At 44.5% G+C, this 20,462-nt stretch overlaps 1 protein-coding gene across 1 annotated transcript in view; it reads left to right on the top strand.

Annotated features, from left to right (window-relative positions):
• LOC144379224 (uncharacterized) overlaps nt 1-20,462 on the top strand; it is a 104,892-nt gene that overhangs the window by 60,017 nt on the left and 24,413 nt on the right. Inside the window, exon 3 of the mRNA XM_078056499.1 lies at nt 18,830-19,009. Coding sequence (XP_077912625.1) covers nt 18,830-19,009 — 180 coding nt within the window. The remainder of the gene's footprint in view (nt 1-18,829; nt 19,010-20,462) is intronic.

Genomic DNA, 20,462 nt, shown 5'->3' with positions numbered 1-20,462 from the left:
CTCTTTATCTATATCTAATCAGTCTATCATCATCCATCATCTCTTGGTTCTATTTCTCTGGAGAACGAAGACTAATACATCTGTCCGGCATCCTAACACCCTTGTTACCGTGAGAGAATCTCTATATACTATGGAGCCAAGACTGCTTCCCACCACAGAAAGAGTGCAGTCTGCTTTTTCTTGCCACCTAGCAGCTAGAGTGTGAGCTTGTGGCCCAGACTTGGCCAGTCAGATGCCCCACTTAGACTTGCATTGTGAGGGGCTGTGTAGGAATCCAGAGCCTGAGGCCCCAGCAGGAGGAGTCCTAAGGACCAGACCTGGCAGAGCAGCTGTAATGACCAGCTGCAATAGAGTCAGCAGTGGTCATGGCAGATGTGCCCTGTTGGTGAGCCCCAGAGTTCTAGGCTGTCTGCTCCTGATGTATCATCTTGATAGTCATCTTCCTTAGGCTCCTGTTCAAACCTGGTGCTCTAGCCCTGGTGCTGATCCTATGAGCTACTGATAGTGTATCTGTTAAGAGTTGAGTTGTGTCCCCCAGAAATTCATATGTTGAAGTCCTAGCCCCAGTACCTAAGAATGTGATCTTACTTGGAGATGGGGTTGTTGTGGAAGTAATTAGTTAAGATGAGGTCATACTGGAGTAGAATAGGCCTCTAATCCAAAATGACCATTGTCCTTGTAAGAAGAGGAAATTTGGACACAGATACATACACATGTGAAGATGAAGGCAAAGATCTACAAGCCAAGGAATCCAAAGATTGCTAGCAGACCACTGGAAGCTAGGGGAGAGGCATGGAACTAATTCTTTCATGGCCTTCCATAGGAACCAACCCTGCCAACACCCTCATTTCAGACTACTAGCCTCCAGAATTGAGGTTGCTTAAGCTAGTTTGTGGTACTTTGTTATGACAGCCCTAGCAAACTAATACAATACCCTATGTAAATTTTGTTTCTGCTTAAGTTAGTTTTTGTTGTTTGCAACTAAGATCCATGACTAGTATAAGCTCTCAAGTACAAGGTGTTGGCAAATGACCAGCTATGGAAGTATGTACAAATAAACAGAGGGTGTAAGGAAAGGAGTCAGAATGAACAATCTTCAAGAGTAGTACTATCTTATTGATGTCCAAGAGGGAGTGAAAAATCTACAACAGATGGGAACAAAGGGGTGGTAGTGGGGGGGGAACCCATGTCCTGATCAGGGTTACCATCTGTCTGAGGCCTGGTGGGGAGATCTGTAATTCCAAGGAAACTAGATGATGCTCGATGGTACATAAGGATGGAAACAGGGTCTAAGCCAATGAGATTAGTAGGACTATAGCAAGAGAAGTCAGACTTCCCAAGGATTCAAGGATCCAGAAAGATGGATATGCCCAGGTGCCAGACATTCAGGAAGCTGCCATCAGAAAATATCCCTAGTATGGAAGTTAATGTTGACCTTCAGCCAGTCTGAACAAAGGACAGTAGCCGACTAGCTGCAGACTGATCTGTAGGTGGGATGAAGCCTCCTCATGGCTGCAGTGCCAGATGATCTTTTAGGTGGCTGGCGTCAAGGTTTTTGTTTTGTTCCTCTTTTTAATAACAATGCTTCTGCATTGTATGAAAGGTAAAGCCAGCTCTGTTTTAAATAGCTCTGTATTTTGTTATTGTAATATATTTCTATTCCCCCCACCCCCCTTTTTAAAATGAGAAGTACCTAGTGAATTTTATCAAAGGCTGTTTCAGCATCTGTTGAAATCATTGTATTTTTCATTATTTAATCGGTGATGTAGGTGGTATTATTAATACTTGTCTTTGTGTCAAACATTTCAATCATTCTTAGGATAAAGGGTCTTTGGTCATGGTATAATGTTTCCCATAACATATTAATGAAAACCATTTTATGTATATAATTTTTTCTTTCTAAAAATTGAATTTATTTAAACAAAAACAGTTTACCCCTTTTCCCAGCCTCCACTCCCTGCCTCTGGCAACCACCAATCCCTTCTCTGTATCTGTGAGCTTGATTATTGATTGACTGATTCACATGTAAGAGAGAGCAGATGGTATTTGTCTTTCTCTGATTTATTTCACTTAGCATAATGCTCTTGATAAAATGTCTTGTATATTTTAATGTAAGATTTGTGGATGGCTTATATCTATAGGTGAATATTTCCTAGAGCAGTGCTGCTTACACTTTTTCTTATTATTTCCCATCGAAGGAGAACTTTCAAGCATTTTTTTTCTTAACTGTGCCTCCATGTAATTTCAGTGCCACAGATATGCTATATATCAGTATATCTACTATATATACTCTATGTATATCTGCACTTTCTACATAAAAAAGAGGAGTTTTTTTTTTTAGCTCCCTTAAGAGCCAAATGGCTCCATTGGGATGCATGGCGCTATCACTGCACTGAAAACACATGGCCACACAAGTCTATTCTTTATTTGTGCGTTATACTTATTAGATTTCAGGACCAAGCCATATGGAGGTTTACATCTTGGAATGAACTATGCAAAAGGCCATATTTTTCAAGGTTCAGAAACAAGGCATAGCAGAGATGCTTTAAGGCCAATCAATACATTTTAGTAAAGACCAAGTGTGTTCATCAGCTCCTCTCTGACCATCCTATTAAAACAGACCAAGAATTACATTTATCTTTGTCAGCACTAACCAAAATCAGCCTCAGATCTTTCCAGTTCCAGCTCAGTCCATCCCTAAGAGAGCTTTCGCCAAGCAAGACATCATCAAGTGTAGCCCACGATCCCTTTCTTCACAACATCAATCATAGACAGGCCCTTCAGCATGTGACTCAGAATATCTGTAACAGTTTTACCAGGGCAGCTTATAAGACAGGAGAGGAGACCAAAGGGCAAGGGCCTAAAAAGTCACTAGATCCCTAAAGCGGAATGTATTGCACATACAGCCTTAGCAGGAGAGCATGACCGCCAGGGAGAGAGCAAGACTCCATTGAGGCAGCTCCTTGTCAAACCAAGAAAGTAAAGCCAAGGACTGACAGTACAGTAGCTGGGTTTAAATTGAAGGAAAAGAAGTGTAGAGCAGAGGTTGGAGTGACAAGCTGAGCTGTAGATTGGGATATAGCAATGTGTGCATAAGGATGAGAGTCTGAGGCTTTGTTCTTGAAGGTTTATTTTGCCCCCACATATGCCTCTTTTGGATCTTCAGCCTTGTCTTAAAGAGACGGAACTTCTGCTTGCCACTTTTCAAGGTAAGTAATGATCCTCTGAAAGTTTTAGAGGGTTTAGCATTCACCCATATTGTGGTGGATGCACCGAAGGTGATTTCCAATGAGTAATCCTCCTGGATAATCAATCAATCCTCTCCCATTAAATGCCAGTGGAACCTCTGATTTGCTTCTAACCAATATGCCATGGCTAAGGTGATGAGATACCAGTATTTGATCACATTCATCATAGAGACTGTCTAAGCAGACTGGGAAGATTTTCTTGCCTTGAAGAAGCAAATTGCCATGTTGTGAACTACCTATGGAGAGGGCCACATGGGAGGGAACTGCAGGTGGCCGTAGGACCTGAGGATAGCCAACAGTCAGTGAGAAGCAGGGCCCTCAGTCATACAGCCACTAGGAAATGAATTCTGCCAACAACCAATGAGCTTGGAAGTCGATTTTTCCTCAGTCAAGCCTCCATATGAGAACATGGTACAGCCAATACCTTGAGTGTCACCCAGGAAACTCTCAGCCATGGGCGCAGCTAATGCACCCAGACTCCCGAGCCAGGGAAACTATAAGATAATAAATCTGTGTTGATTTAGGCCAGTGAGTTTGTGGTAATTACACAGCAATAAAAAACTAACACATGTATATATGTACCTGGACACTTCTAGTTGAATAACTTTCCATATGTCTTCCCCCTTCTCAAGTTATTATTTTAATATATATTAGATTAAGTTTGGAGTTTTATATTATAAAAAAGTTCTTCTTTTCATTTGTATGTTCAAATGTTATTAGCATATATTTTTATGTTCTAATTTATATTTTAAAAAAATTTTTAAAGATTTTATTAAGAAAGTGAGAATGAGAGAGCACAAGTAGGGGAAGCAGCAGAGGGAGAGGCAAAGGGCATTTCAAATGTTATTGAATTATAGCTTTACTCTTAAATACTTGGCTTTTGGTTTTATTTATTGAGCCCATTGAAATTATTTTTCATTTTCAAAATTATTTCCTGCTGTTTTTATCATACTTTTTTCCCTTTTTTTTTTTTTTTAAGATTTTTATTTATTTTAGACAGCATGCACACACACGTGGGAGCAGGGACAGGGGCAGAGAGGGAAGGAGACGGAAAGGGACAAAATCCCAAGTAGATTCTGCACTAGGCACAGAGCTGGAGCCTGAGGTGGGGTGCTATGTCGGGGCCCGAGTGGAGGCCCAGTGCAGGGTTTGATCCCACAACCCTGAGATCATGACCTGAGCCGAAACTAAGAGTCGGACACTTAACTGACTGAACCACTGAGATGCCCCTATTTTTTTCCCCTCTTTAGTTTGGCCTGTCTTCCTATTCCTTTCTAATATCTTCAGTTGAATTATTTATAAAATGTTCTCTTTTTATCAACCACCAAAAAAGAGAGCACTTTAAATCATAAAATTTCCTGAAAGTACTGCTTTGAACACATTCCACAGAGGTTACTGTGGTATATTTTAATCATTATTGTCTTCTGAATAAACTCCTTTGGTGTTCTTGAGTTCCTTTTCGATTCAATTGTTGATTCAGTAAGAATTTTTAAATATCCAAGTAGTTGGTTTCTTTTTATTTGGTTGTTGCTTTATATTTCATTTTATTGTGGCCAGAGAACTTAGCATGTATCATTTCTGATCTTTTTGAACTAGTTGAGATGATGTTTGTGGCCTGGTAGATGTGATACAGGAGACCATATGGACAATTGCTGTGGACAGTTGGAAATCATATATAGTACAAGTTATCCATTAACTCTACCTCAAAATACTTTTTCTCAGCTGGGACAGCCTTAAGGTCCAAACTAAGGGTTGAGGAACATCCATGAGTGCAGTTACTAGAGGGACACCGGTTCCAGGCAGAGCTAAGAAGGGCACCACTCAAACAACTTAGAAGTTTCTGAAATAGTTAAGATAATAGCTGGTATGAAAGGCCAGAGATCCAGAGAAACAGTGTGTCACCTGCACAACGAGGCAGGCATCCAACTGTAAGCAAGCAGAGAAGTCAAAGAGGGAATAGAGAGAGAGGTATGGATCTCACTGAAAATCCTGATACTATGTAGGATTTGGGTTGGCTGCGTACAGCAGAAAATTCTAATAACAGTAACTTACAGAGCTAAGGATTCTCTTTCTAAGATATCTGGCAGCCCAGGGCCGGAATAGTGGCTTCACAGAGTCATTGGGCACCCACATTCCTTCTCTCTTTCTTCTCTACCAGTCTCAGAATTGACTGTTGGAGCTCAGCCACCATATCTGCATTCCTGGAACAGGAATACAAAGAGGAAAAGGACAAAAAGCTCACCTTCCAGCTGAATCAACTCCCTGCGGAAGTCTTTCTGCAAGCTTCACATTTCCATTTCCATTCTTTGGCTGTAGGTCACATGACCAGTCCTAACTGCAAGGAAAGCTGGGAAATGTCATCCTTTAGCTGGGTGCATTAGTACCCTGAACAAAATCAAAGTCATCTGTTCCTAAGGGAGAAGGGGAGACTAGATAGCGGGTGGGCAGCTAGCAGTGTCTGCCACATTCCCCAAGGTGGAAACCATGCCTGGTCTACCTGGACTTCCCCAATTCCAGGCACACGGCGGGCCTTTTGTAAATATGTATTGACTTAACTGGAGTGCTTTAGAAAGTTAAGTCTGAATTCATTTTAAATAGAGCGGGCACAGCTCCTGAGAGCTGTACAAGCCTGAGTAGACATGCATACCGACTACTATTAACTGAGCTCAAACTCTGTACCAGACAGTGGACTGGGGCAACCAATAGAACCTTTGCAACAGTCCTGTGAAGTAGGCATCATTAATGTTGCCCTTGTGTACTCTGGAAATGCAAGGCTTGGAATGTTGAGTAAACTTTCCCAGAGTCCTACAGTGAGCAAGTGGTAGAGCTAGGGCTAGACTAGGTGTTTCTGCTTTTATATTCGGAATGTCTCCACTGTACTGTCTTTCCTTATTTGCTTTTTGCTGGTTGTCTTAGCTCAGGTTGCTATAATAAAATACCATAGACTGGGTGGTTTGAACAACAGACATTTAATTCTCACAGATCTGGAGGCTGGGAAGTCCAAGATCAAGATGGCAGCAGATTCAGTGTCTGGTGAGGACCGCTTTCTGCCCTGCAGACACAGCTCACTGTGTGTTCACATGGCCTTTCCTTGGCAAGTGCTCATGGAAAGAGAGCTCACTCTCTTCCTCTTTTTATAAGGGCACTAATCCCAACCTGAGGATTCCACTCTCATGATCTCACCTAAATCCAATAACCTCCCAAAGGCCCCACCTCCAAATACCATCCGACTGGGGGCTAGAGCTTCAGCATATGAATTTTGGGGTGGGGGGGGACACAAACATTCAAACTGTTCATTGATATGTGTGGGACAGATGCTACTTGGTATGTAATCTGATATACATTTTCTATATTTTCCTTACTAAGATAACTAATTTTGTTCAGGATGGCAATGCACGCAGGTAAAAATACTACCTCACCCGCAGCCGGTACTGGCCATGTGACCTAGCTGAGGCCCAGTGAGCTGTAAAAGAGAAGCTATTGGGTGGAATTTCCAGAAAAGCTGTTGCTTTCCTAATTAAGAGAGACTAGTTCGGCTGGCACATGACTTCGACCCTCAGTCCTTCCCCTTCTTCCTGCCTGGAAGGCAGAATCAATGGCTGGAGGCACAGGGGCCATCTTACATACTGAGGTTGTAGAGGAGAAAAAAACTTTCTTCTTCCTTCTACTTCCTAGGTTCTCCAGCTGGGGCACAGTAAATTTGACAAAAGACAGAGTCACAAGAGAAAACTATCAGAAGTTTATTAGCACGTGCATCGTGCATACACATGGGAGTACTCAGAGATGAGTAATTCAAAGAGGTAGTTACAACTTGGTCTTTATAACATCTCAAGAAAAGAACAATAAATTTTTAGAGAAGTGACAAGAGGAAGGAAGAGGACTGAGTTTCTAGGGCGGCAAACTGTGTGAAGGTAAACATATGAGGGAAAGTAATGGAAGATAAGGGCTAGTCACTAAGGTTGTTACATAGATTCCTCTGGTGCTGTCTCTAGGCGGGTTAGGGTTTAAGTTGTCTCCAGTGATTAACTTCTGTCCTTGTGGTAGAGGGGACACCTTTGCAAATTTATGTCCTGGTTTTAGGCAAGTAGGGGGAGGGCAGAGGACTTTTCTTGTATTTACTTCTCAATTGCCTTTAGCTGAAAATAATCTTTGCGCCAGAGTGGCGTATTCTGCTACACTTCAAGGTCAAGAACAGCATGCTGTAGCAAAGCATGAAGTTAGGAGGAGCCTGGATATTTGATCACTTCCACCGCCTCTGCATTGGCCCTGGAGGCCTCGTGCCAGACTTCTTGTTATTTGGGGAAAATATTCCATTCGATTCAGCTGCCATTTTTACATTTCTGTTGAGCAACTGAATTCAAGCCTAGATGAGGGTAGAACAGCAAGATCTCTTACTACAATTGTGTTTTCCGGAATGAAATTTCCTTGTTTTTATGCCCATTTTTGCTTTACTTATTTTGCGACGATATATTGGGGTCATATGTGCTCAAAGCCCCTAATACTTTATTATTATTATTATTTTATTTTTTAAAAAGATTTTATTTATTGACAGCGAGAGAGAGGCAGCAAGAGAGGGAACATAAGCAGGGGGAGTGGGAGAGGGAGAAGCAGACTTCCCGCTGAGCGAGCAGGGAGCCCGATGCGGGGCTTGATCCCAGGACCCTGGGATAATGACCTGAGCTGAAGGCAGACGCTTAACGACTGAGCCACCCAGGGGCCCCAACACTTTATTATTAAACATATCCTTTCCATTCTATGATGATCTTTCTCATTCTTTTGAATACTTTTTGCTTTTATTTGGTAGGCAGTGAAAAGCAAAAAAAAAAAATTTCTCAGAGTTAAAAGTTCTGAGTGTTGTTAGGACTAAATATAGAAAAGAAAGTGTTTTTTGTTTGTTTTTCTTATTATCTATCTTTAGAAAGTATAATTGAATGAAGAAATAAATGAATGGATAGCCAACTAGCCAGATTTCCATTTTAACAGAATAACTAAATTAGTAGATACAGAGAATAGCAAATTACAATGTATCGTGTTTTAGCAAGAGATTGGACAGACACTATTCTCTGGACTAGATGGAGGAATGTAAATCATATGATCATGTAGTTTCATACATATTCAGCTGATTTCCTAGATAGATCTGGAGAATGTGGATTTCTGGGAAACAAAACTTAACTTCACGTCTTTATCTACCCGTGATGCGTGAACTTCCTATGATCCTGGATCCAAACTTAATCTCCCACAAATATTAAGACATTTAATAACTGGCCTTTGAGAGAAATCAGTTACTATGAGGAAAGGACATGTTATACATACACTTAAAGTACACCATAAAGCACTCTAAAGAATGGTCAAAACAAGCATCAGTCAACTAGCTTAAGAAATTAGCCATAAAGGGGGCGCCTGGGTGGCTCAGTTGGTTAAGTGTCTGACTCTTGGTTTGGGCTCAGGTCATGATCTCATGATCGTGGGACTGAGCCCCACCTCGGGCTCTGTGCTCAGCATGGAGTCCGCTTCAGATTCTCTCTCTCCCTCTCTGTCAAATAAATAAATAAAATCTTTTTAAAAATCAGCCATAAAGGAATGGAATTTTCTCCTTATTTCTTTTTTTCCCAGTTTTATTGAGAAATAATTGACACACATCACTATAAGCTTAAAGTGTACAGCATGATGGTTTGATTTACATATATTGTGAAATGATTGCCACAATGGGTTCAGCTAATATCCGCCCTCCTCTGTAAATACAGTAAAAAGAAAAGAAAAAAAAAAAGAAAACAATTTTCTCCTGGTGATGAGAACTCTTAGGATTTACCCTCTTAACAACTTTCTTATATGTCTTACAGCAGTGTTAGCTCTAGTCATCGTGTTGTACATTACATCCTAGTGCTTATTTCTCTTATGACTGGAAGTTTGTACCTTTTGACCACCTTCCTCCAACTCCCCCACCCCCACATCCCACCTCTGGTAACTACAGGTCTGATTTCACTTTCTATAAGTTTGATTTTTTTTTCATTAAGTTAATTGCCCATTACTGCTGAAAAAAAATATGACTTACCATACATACTTACTTGCAAGGTACAAATAAACAAGAGACATAATGGAAAAGAGGCAAGGAAATATAAAAATTGAAACAAAATATGAACCCAGGAAATGACTAAACATAATGGTAAATGAATGTAGTCATAATTCTTCTACTAAAAACAAAAGTCTCAGTTCAGATTGAAAAATACAATCCATTAGTAAATTAATTATGAAGCGCACTCAAATGTTTCTTAAAAAGACAAAATCCAGAAAGTTAGATGAATATTTCCATCAAAATCAAACAGAAGGAAAGGAGAATTTCCAGAATCAATAGCGGTCTCTGAGTGTTCTCCTCTGTCCAGTTCTCTCACAGAAAAGAGACCACTGCCCCCAAATGCTCGGCTCTGAGGTGTGTTGCTAGGGGGTCTTTAATGGGTCCCCAGAGGCTCCCATGTGTGGTGGGTACAAATCTCAGTCTGCAAACTCAAGGGTCGAAGAAACCTAAACTTCTCTGTTTTCCTTAATACAACTGGACTTCTAATACAGCCTCCCATTCCAATCAAGGCATCCCGATCTTCAACCTAGCCATTTGGAATTCGCCCCCTTTTCCCTGGGTTGTCTAGTTCTGGAGGACTTCCCGTGGCATGGGGGTGGAGCAGGGCAGATGCTCCTTCGTTGCTGTGGAGATGCAGGGTCCCTCAGGACCGGGCATCTCTCTACCTCTGTGCTGCGTCTGAGTGCTGGCAAAATCCCTCCGCCAGGCCTCAACAAGCTGCACACCCTCCTCCCTTCTCTGGAGTTTTGCTACCTCTCTGACTGGGATTCCCTCTGGAAAGTGAGCCACAGGGCCTGCTGTTCGCAGATCCTACACGTTCATTTGGGATGTTGCTCTTTCCTTGGGGCTCGGCTCAGCACAGAGACCCCTGAATCCTTTTATCCGTGATCACTAACATCTAAGCCAGAGGAGGCAAATTAGTAGCACACAGGTCAAATCCAGTCCAGCAGGTATTTTCTCTGGCTCAGACAGTATTTAAAGATTCTTTTGAAAAGATTATGAACATTTTTTTTTTTTGAAGTAGAGCTTTAGCTTTTAGATCCAACTACCAGTTAGCAGGAAATGCAGAAAACAGAAGCACCTTAAATGACCCCAGCAAAACCCAGACTGTAGGAAATTGTATGACAAAAGACTTGGCTTCTTTAACAAATACATTGCAAGGGACAAAAAGAGGATCAAACCTGTAGATGAAAAGAAACTTAAAAACACCAATCACTTGCAATGCATGTACTTTGGATCCTGTTTCAGACAAACTGTAAAAAATAAAGTAATAGAAAATAAACATTTATGACCTTCATGAGAAAATTGTGAATTTTCACACTGACAGGCTATTATTTGATGTGAAATTATTGGGGTTTTGTTTAGTTATGATATTGTGTTATAGTTAGAAACATGAGTCCTTATCTATACAAAGAAAATGGTGTGTCTAGGATTTACTGCAAAATAATTGAAGATGGGGGAAGTGGGTAGGGTTATAGATGAAACAAAATTAGCCATTATGGAAACTTGATGATAAGTACAAGGAAGTTCATTAAACTAATTTGTTTATTTTTAAATATGTTTGAAGTTTTCCATAGTAACATTTTTTTAAGGGGAGCTTCCCCATAAAAAAATCTGGTTTTGGATTCTCTTGAAAAAATCTGGTAACACGAGGGTAGACCTTCATATTGCAGCCAGAGTTGAGAAGTGTTAGAGGAAGGTGGCATCCAGGGAAACACAGTCCCCGCCACTCCCCATTGATCTTAAACCTGGCTCACTTGCTGTGTTTATGATACCTGACTCAGCCATCAGTGTTCTGATCCGCAACCCAACCCGTAGGAACTTTCCTTCCAACACTCTTCCTCACCCAGCACACTGCCTGTTGTTCAAGTGGGGCTGGGCCAAAGGGGATGCCTGTTTTTTCTCTCCTTTTCATGATGTTTTTCCCCGAAATCCCTTTTCTGTGCTATGAATCCTTCTTGGTCCTCCACTGAGTCTAGGATTTTGAAACTCAAAAGCCAGAAGGAAACACTCGTCCCTCCTCCCCATCTTCTGCTTTTGGTCATTACCTCCCTTCCCTGAGGGAGTGAGAACCTGACACTGAATGGGGAAACAACAGATGGGGATGGAAAGGAAAAAATGGGGAAAATTTGGTTACAGTGTAGATATAGGTCTTATATACATCACACTGGCAAATATTAAAAGGTTGGATAATATCAAGTGCTGCCAAAGGTAAAGGAAAACAAAGTCTCATGGGAATGTTAACTGGTATAACTCTCTGGGAAGTGGTTTGGAACTGTTAAGTGAACCAATACAGGTAGATCCTAGAACCTGGCTCTCCTGGAGGCTGAGCCAGAGAAACTCTTGCCCAAGGCCCCACAGAAACACATGTGAATATGTTCTTATAGAATCATTTGTAATAGTGAGGATTTGGAAACACCTAGAAATTTATTAATGGGAAAGCAGATAAATAAAATGTTATATGAAATGATGAGTACTATTCAACAGATAAATGCTCTGGTCCATGTTTACTCATATCAACTTGGAGCCATCTCAAAATCTCATCATCTTGACTGAACAAGAGTGAGAAGAGAATGATATATATATATAAAGACTGCTTCAGTGTATTTTTAAAAAATACACACAAAATAATACCAATACTGGGTCTGGATACAAATAGTAATATGGATTGGCAGGACACAGAATGACAGCAATGGTAAGAGGAGAAAAATGAGGCTGGGGATGGGACAAAGGGGAGGAAAAAAAAGTAAAATAAAAGTGAGCCCTGCATGTGCTAATAAAGATGGTGTGCCTTGAACCAAGGAGTATGGCTAATTCATTCTCAGCACATGGTGTTTCAGCAAACAGAAAACCAAACCAAACCAAAACAAAACATCAGTTAATATTTAAAATATTAACCTGATGCATGTGGAAAGAGCATGTGAGGGAGTGGCTATGAATAACTGGAATGTGCCCAGGGGAAGCAGAGAGAGCTATCACTTAGGGGTCTAGGTAGAGTGGGGCCAGAGAATGGCCTTGGACTACTCCAGGGGACGTCAGGTGTCCCCAAACCTTCAGTCCCCTGTGATTCTCTCCAACAGCTGATCTCATTCTGGGGTCACGCTGTTATGGCCTCGAGTCACTTAATCACAGACATTCACCTCCTGGAAGCACTGCTGGCTGCTCTCAGGGAACCTGGTGGGTCACCAGGGATTGTCACCATGAGGTGCTTTCCACCTGTGGATAGTCTCAAGCTCCTCCAGTAAGGTCAAGATAATCCTGGGAACAAATACTCCTGCAGCTCCTCCCTTTTTGCAAGCCTTCAATACTGAAAGCTATTTCTCAAACAACGTGTTGTATGATAGAGACTAGAACTGTCCAGCTTACCTTGGTTGGGCTGTGGAGGGACAGAGGAGAGTGGTGCTGGCCAACAGCTCTGATATTGCTTGAAGCCCCACTCTTGGGAGTGAAGGGGAGGAGGAAAGATGATGCGTTATTGCTATCTCCTGAGCCCATCCTCCTTCTCTCTCTTCCTCTTGCCCACCCTCCTCCTTTTACAAACCTATATTCAGTATGAATATGCGTGAGGCACTGTGCTAGGCACCATATGATATGAATCTGACATTGTTTCCTGCCCTCAAGATGATTCAAGTCTAGTGAGGAGCAAGCGGTGAGTGGGGTCAAGCATGGTAGAGATCTGTGGGAGGTAAGGATGCTTTGAGACCACAGAGGAGGACAGCTACATCAGATGAGAGGGTATCAGGAATGGCTTATTGCAGACAGTGCTCCTTAAGCTGAGTCTGAAAGGAGAAATGGAGTTAATAAGAAGGGGAAGATTGGGGGAAAGGTATTCCTGCTGGAGGGAAGAGCATATGCAGTAGCTGGGAGGCATGAAACAGCAGGAAGCAGTGGGAAACTATCAGTAGTTACCCATATCTTGGCTTGGGACTCAGGAAGGGTCTCGGGTGACAGGACTTAACTCATGTCCTATCTCCTCCCTGAAGTCTGTAGAACTGCCTCAGCCCCATCATGTCTCCTCCTCTATATTCTTGGGCCAACATCTTATAATTAAAAAATTGCATGTTTCCTTATTATTATCATCATCATCATCATCATTATTATTTTCATGTGAAGGCTTTATTTCCCAGTCTTGACTCAGAGAGGGGCCCATGAGCCCTGTGTATCTCCCACCCAGTGTCTTACATGTAGTCTTTGCTCCACCATGGGGATGACTCGTGACCCAATTCTGAGTGGGGATGCTTTTCAGTGAGGAGGCAGAGTAAGGCAGGGGGTAGCAGCACCAAATCCCACCCTAGTGTACTGGATTTTCATCTGAGAGGCTTCTGGAAGGGTGTATCTAAGCTGGGCTGACATCTGGGCCAGTGCCCAGGTGAATCTTCTTCTGGGGCGGTGGGGTAGATGGCCTCTAAGATGGCGCCCAATGATCCCCATCTCCTGGTTGTCATGGCCTTGTGGGTGGGTGTAGTGTCCCACATTGCATCAGGGTTGATCTGTATGATCAACAGAATACAATGGAAGTGACAGTACATTCCTTTAAGCCCAGCTCAATAAAGACATTATACTTCTGCATTCCTTTCTGTCTTGGGCTGCTCACTCTGGAGGAAGCTAGTGCCATGTCATAAAGACACACAAGCAGCCCTATCACAGGTTCATGCAGTGAGTAACTGAGGTCTCCTGCCAACACCATGAGAGGAGGCATCTTAGATGCAGATCCTACAGCCCCAGCCAAGCCTTCGGATGACAGCAGCCCCACTTGACATATTGATCACAACCTCCTGAGAGACCTTGTGCCAGAAGCACCCAGCTAAGCTGCTTCCAAGTTCCTGACTCTTGGATACTGTTAGAGTTGATAAACGTTTATTGTTTAAGCCATGATGTTTTAGGGTAATTTGTTGCCTAGTGATAGATAACACAGTGCAGTTGGCAATTTTGAGTGGCTTTTCCTGCTTGTGTTTGGGGAGGCTTCCTGACTAGGGTTTTGCCTCCTCTGATAGGCAGAAGCTTTAGGGCTCCCAAGAGGCCACATCCACTCACCCTGATTCCTTCCCTCACTCCTTCTCCCTCCCCAGGTACTTCCCTTGAAGGGACCAATAACTCAACAGCTGATGCACAGAAACCTCATCTGGACTTTCCCTTATCTGACTAGCATAGAGCTTTCGGAGAACCAGCTACCGTCCCCACCCCTCCAGGGAGGCCTCAGTCAGGGAGGCACTGATGTGGGGCACAGGGACATCCCCAAAGAAATTCGTGTAAGCCAGCCTCATCAGAACCTTCTGTCCTTTGAAGCTCTAACCCCCACCCCCCTTTTGTTAAATTGGTATATACACCCTTACCTCTGGTTTTTCAGTGAGTTACCCATTACTCGGTGCTCCTGCACTCAGTGTGTGCACACACATCATCTGTTCTCCTATTAATCTGCTCCCTACTCCCACCCCTCAAACCTAAGCTGGTAGAGGAAAAGGTTTTCCTCCCAACACTCTCAAATCAAAGAAATCCCCAGGGGCTGTCAAATGGGAAGTTTTGAAGCCCTCCGCACTGAGTTTTTGGTCTGGTCAAAGGAACTTAACTTTAAGAGCAACCACCTCTGTGGGGGGGGGGGATGCCCCAGGGATTCACAACCCCTTCAGCCCTGGTGCAGATGGCCAGGCGCCCACAGAAACGCAACTGCTGGGCCTGACGTCACAGCAGGGGCAACTTCTGACTTAGAGAGGCCCCTGTCTCCTGGTCTGTAGTGGCTTCCTTTTGGGTTTGGACTTATTTAACAAATGCTGAGTACTTGCCATGTGCCAGATTCTGTTCTAAGTACTTCACAAATATTAAGTCATTTAATCCTCCTAATGACCCTATGAGGTAAATGCTCTTGTTGTTGTCATTTTACAGATACAGATCCTAAGGCCCAGAGATGTTGAGCAATTTGCCCAAGGTCACACGGTGAGTGAGTAGCAGAGTAGGGAGTCACACTCAGGTGGTGCTCAGCCCGAAGATGAGAATTGACCCAATGTCTATTCAGTGAGCATTCTGGGCCTCTGGGGCACTGTTGCTTGGCCAGAGCTCCTGGGACTGGACAGGGTTATGTATCTGAGTTCTGACTGTGGGCAATCCAGAGGTACACATCCAAGCAGGGCACTGTGTCCTGAATAAGCCAGGCCCATTCTTACTAGGGAAAACCACGGGGGTGTTCATCTTCCAAGGCTAACCTCTGTCCTCAACCCTGAAGGTCGGCCTGAGCACTGTCTTGGGCAGGTGAGTCTCTTCTCTGCTTGTGCTCCTTCCTGTCTCCTCACCTTAGCTCCACCGGGTACCTGCGGGGAGGTCTCCACACTTGCCCATCTGCCTAGACCAGTGGTTCTCAACCAAGGGCAATTTTGCCTCCCAGGGGACATGTGGTGATGTCTAAGACATTTCTGATTGTCTCGACTAGAAGGCTACTACTGGCACCAAGAGAGAAGAGGCCTGAGATGCTGCTAAACATTCTAAAATGCATAGGATGACACCTCACAACAGAAGATTACCTCGACCAAAATATCAATAGTGCAGAGGTTGAGAAACTGACCTGGGCCCATCTCACAATATCCTTAAGGCTGAAGAACCCCGCCCCTGCATACAGACATACAACGATCAGATTCCTGTTACGGTGGGGCACTCTGGGCCCCCCCTGGGGCTCCGTGCATCCTCACTTCATCTCTTAGAGGCCACAACAGAACATGAAAGATACAGTTTGCATAGCTGCTACAAGTTCTTGAAAATAAAATACGGATTTTGAGGTATTGACAAATGTAGTTGACATTATTTTGTACCAGGCTCTGTGCTAGGCATTTTATATATTTTATCTTCTGTAATTCTCCTAAGCCAGCCTTAGAGGCGATTATCATCCCGATTTCACAGATTGGGAAACTGAGGCTTGACAAGGTTAAGTAACTTGCCCAATGTCACACAGCTAATAAGTTGACAGGGCCAGGTTGGTAGCCTGCCCAGGCAGTCTGAATCTAGCACTGACCTACATACGGAGGCAAAGATGAGGTAAGTTTCCAAGGAGAGCCCACCCGATGCCTCCCTGGGGACAGAGGGATCAGCCCCACTGACTCCGCAGCAGGGCTGCAGCCAAGACTCTCAGAGCCGGGTGGAGTAGCTGGACCTGTGGTGGCTCTTTTTTTTTTTTTTTTTTTTAAAGATTTTATTTATTTATTTGAGAGAGAGAGAATGAGAGAGAGCACATGAGAGGGGGGAGGGTCAGAGGGGGAAGCAGACTCCCTGCCGAGCAGGGAGCCCGATGCGGGACTCGATCCCGGGACTCCAGGATCATGACCTGAGCCGAAGGCAGTCGCTTAACCAACTGAGCCACCCAGGCGCCCCGTGTGGTGGCTCTTAAAGAGGAAAGAGCAAGAGTAGAGAGAAGGGAGAGGCGGGTTGGTTTTTGTATGGGGACAGTTAAGAAAGGACCAGCAAGAAAGAGATGGGTAAGGAAGGAGGCCTGGGAGCTTTTTATTATTTATTATAGCAAGGGAAAGAATGGGAGGTTTGTTTCTAAGCTATAAATAGCCTCCTTTGATCCCTGTGCATATCAGGGATAAATGAGTCACTTAGACCTCAGAAATTAATGATTGTCCTAATTATTACCTCAAATGACCTTCTGGCATTCGTAATTCTGATCACTCCCTGCAAAGGAGCTGTGTCAGAGTTCAACCAGGTTTGGGGAGGAGGCAGGACTGGTGTGGGTGTTTCTGCGGTGACAGTCTCAGTTTGCAGAGATGAAATCGGCCTCAGCTCTTAAGGCCAGAGAACAGTTAGAGCCAGACCCCAACTTGGGGGGCCCTGCCCTCCTTGTGTTTGCCTTCAGGGCCCTGGTGAATCCTGAGTCTGCTGAGGCTGAGCGGTGACAGTCTGGAGGTGTTTGAAGATCGGCAGGCCCAGCTCAGAGCAAGAGGGCGGTTCCTGCAAAGCTGACATCCACCTTCCGCAGGGCCCCTTCCCATTCAGATTCCCGGAAGAGCTTTGAAGTTTCCTCTGTGTTTTCAGAGCCCTGATCCTACTGTACTGGAATTAGCCCGCAGCCCTGCCCCGTCCCTGGGGACTGATTCCCCAACTGCAAAAATCTTAGAAAAATACTGCAAGCTCCACCCACCATCCCCAGGCACTAGCTGCTTTGTCCTTAGGCTGAAATAACAAAGGAGACCTCAGAACCCTCACTAGGGGACATTCTCTCTGCATTTATAGTTTCTCTGGACACATTCCGGTGATGACCTCTGGGACCGGATCCGAGGGCAGGAGCTTCCAAGATGTGTGTGTGTGTGTGTGTGTGTGTGTGTGTGTGTGTGTTGGGGGGGCAGTTGGTGGGGAGAAAGTGGTATGGGTCAGAGTGAGTGAACAAGATTTGTCTCTGAAGGCCTCCTAAGGCAGGGCAGTTACAGCAGGATCCAGAGTGCCTTTCCCATCATGGCCAATGAGCCAAGCACTGCCCTTCCTGTAGCCAAGTATCAGTCTCAGGGGATCCTTGTTGCTCCCAGCTTCGCACAAGTCATCTGCTATCGTCTTGCTCAAGGCCACCAGAGAGTCATGAAGTGAGGATTGAAGAAGAAGGTTGGGGGAGGGGAGAGGAGGAGGGAAGAAGAGGTGGGAGGGAAGAAGAAAGACCCAAGACAGACAGATGGACCGAGACGGAGGAAGAGAGGGAGGAGAGCTGGGAATCCCAAACCAGCGGGATTTGCTTTTCAGAGCAGAGAGTCTGAGCAATGGTGTCATCTTGTGGCTGTGAGGAGAAATTACAACCAGGACAGGCGCACACACTGTCTCTCTCCCTCCCTCTCCCTCTCTCTCTCCCTCTCCACCCCCGCTCGTCCCCCTCTCCTTTTCCTTCTCTCCCTCTCCCTCTGTGTGTGTGTGTGTCTCTCTCTCTTTCTCCCCCCAGCTCTCCCCACCCCATCTCTCCTTCCCAGCTGCCCCTCCTCTTCATAGTCCAGAGTAAGACTTCTATATGCAAGCTTCTAGAATGGTACTGTCTGAAAGCAGTAGCCACTAGCCACATACAGCAATTTATACCTAAATGTAAATTAAGTGACATCAAATTTAAAATAGAAATTCACTTTCTCACTCACGCTAGCCACAAATGCTCACTAGCCCCATGTGACGAGGGGTTCCTGTATCGGACAGCACAGAAATAGAGTATTTCCATCGTTGTAGAAAGTTCTGTTGAACAATGCTGTTATAGAAAGTCCAGAGTTGTCATTTGATAGAGAGTTGTAAAAATTCAGAGGAAATATTGTTTAGAGTCTGCTTTCTACCTTCAGAGTATCCACTGGTTAAAGGTTTAGAGAGCAGATTTCCCGAGACTCTTTCCTCCCACTGTTGGGACGGCAGTGTTGCATTTTAGAAAGAAGAGTTGACTGGGTGTCAGATAGACCTGAGCGTGAACCCCAGCTCTGCCACATAAGCCTCTCTGGACCTCAGTTTGCTCATCAGTCAAATAATTCCTCTAGACTTTTCCAGTTCTAATCAGGCTGTTCTCTGCCAGGGTTTGGCGAGGGCTGCTGTCAAACCAGGAGGGACGTGAGCAACGAGCAAGCCCCTGAGCTGTGCCCACCTGTGCTTTCTGCAACTGTGGGGCCACAAGCCGTGGATCTTGGCACTCTCCCCACCCCAACGGATCCCCCAAGCCACTCCAAACCCTGCTCCTCTCCCGCATACCTCGCAGGTGAGTCCCCATCTGCCTGGTGAAAGACAGGCTGTTTGGTGTTTGCGTCAACCCTAACTTTAAGACTCATTCACTCATTCAACAAATATTTATTGCACTCTTATTATGTGCCAGGCACTGTCCTGAGACTTGGGGACCTGGCTATAAATACAAATGTCTCCATTCTGTGCCTTACATTTTAACTGGGGAGACAAGATATTAGGCACTTAAATATATCATGTAATGGGGAATAGTAATTAAGTGTGACAAAGGGAAATCAGGCAGGGGGATTGTAAGGGTATTTCTGATCAGGTAATTGATCAGGCAAAACTTGTATAAGCAGGTGACACGGGTGCAGAGGCCTGAGTGATGTGAGGGAGTAGGACAGCGGATATCTGAGGGGAAAGGGAATTATAAATGCAAAGGATACAAAGGCCCAAAGCCAGCTGTGTGGGTCTTCTCCCCAGGGTAAGCAGCTACAGCAGATGACACACATGGTAACTGAGGGGTCCCGGGCCTGGGATCTAAGAATAGATGGAACATTTATCCCTTTGCTAGGTAGCCCTGTCTTTAGCATCCAAAGATCTCTTTATAGAACTCCACTGGCGGGGGCACCTGGGTGGCTCAGGCTGTTAGGTGACCGACTCTTGATTTCGGCTCAGGTCATGATCCCAGGGTCTTAGAATGGAGCCCCGAGTCGGGCTCCGCGCTCAGTGCGGAGTCGGCTTGTGATTCTCTCTCTCCCTCTCCCTCTGCCCCTCCCTCCCGGAGCTTGTGCTCATGCGCATGCGTGTGTGCTGTCTCTCTAAAATAATAAATCAATCTTAAAAAAAAGAGAAGACAAGAAATCCACCTGCCCAAGGCCCACAGAGCATGTGGGAGGCCATGCTCTAGGTTTGGATTCAGGGCCTTCTGGCTCCCATTCTTCTGAATACAGAAGCTGATTTTTGACGTGAGGAATCCAACACACTTCACCTTCTGGCCCAGTGTTTTCTTCCTCCAAATTATTGGGGCTCCCTTTTGTGGCTGATGGGTGATCCCGCAACTCTGCTTTTGCTTGTATCAAACAGTCTAGATCTCCAACTGAACATCTGCACTAAGACATCAGAGTTGACATTTAAGAAGAGCAGTTCTTTCGGAGAGAATGCCCCAGCTTTAGACATCCAGTGACCGGCCAGTCCCCATTCCAGGCTAGCCGGCTCGGCCTCTTGCTCATTTCATGAACAGAGCACTGTTTGCTGGGGTGTTCTGCTCATTTTCCAGCTTGACAACAGAGCACCGTGTGCAGGTATGCTTACTAAATGTCACCTGGAACATTTTTTTGTTCTTGTTTCCGAAGGCTTACGTTCTCTCTAGGCAGCCAGCCAGTTGCTTACAAGTGAAACTGCTCCAAAACTAGATTGCTACTGGGGCCCATTTAGGTTTGCTTTTCCAGCCCGAGTCAACAAGAATGAGTCAAACGTCTCATTTGGAC

The sequence above is a fragment of the Halichoerus grypus genome, chromosome 10 (genome assembly GCF_964656455.1).
Source record: "Halichoerus grypus chromosome 10, mHalGry1.hap1.1, whole genome shotgun sequence".
Lineage (NCBI taxonomy): Eukaryota > Metazoa > Chordata > Mammalia > Carnivora > Phocidae > Halichoerus > Halichoerus grypus.
Note: the sequence above shows the minus strand (reverse complement) of the source record. Positions and strands in the feature narration are given on the sequence as shown.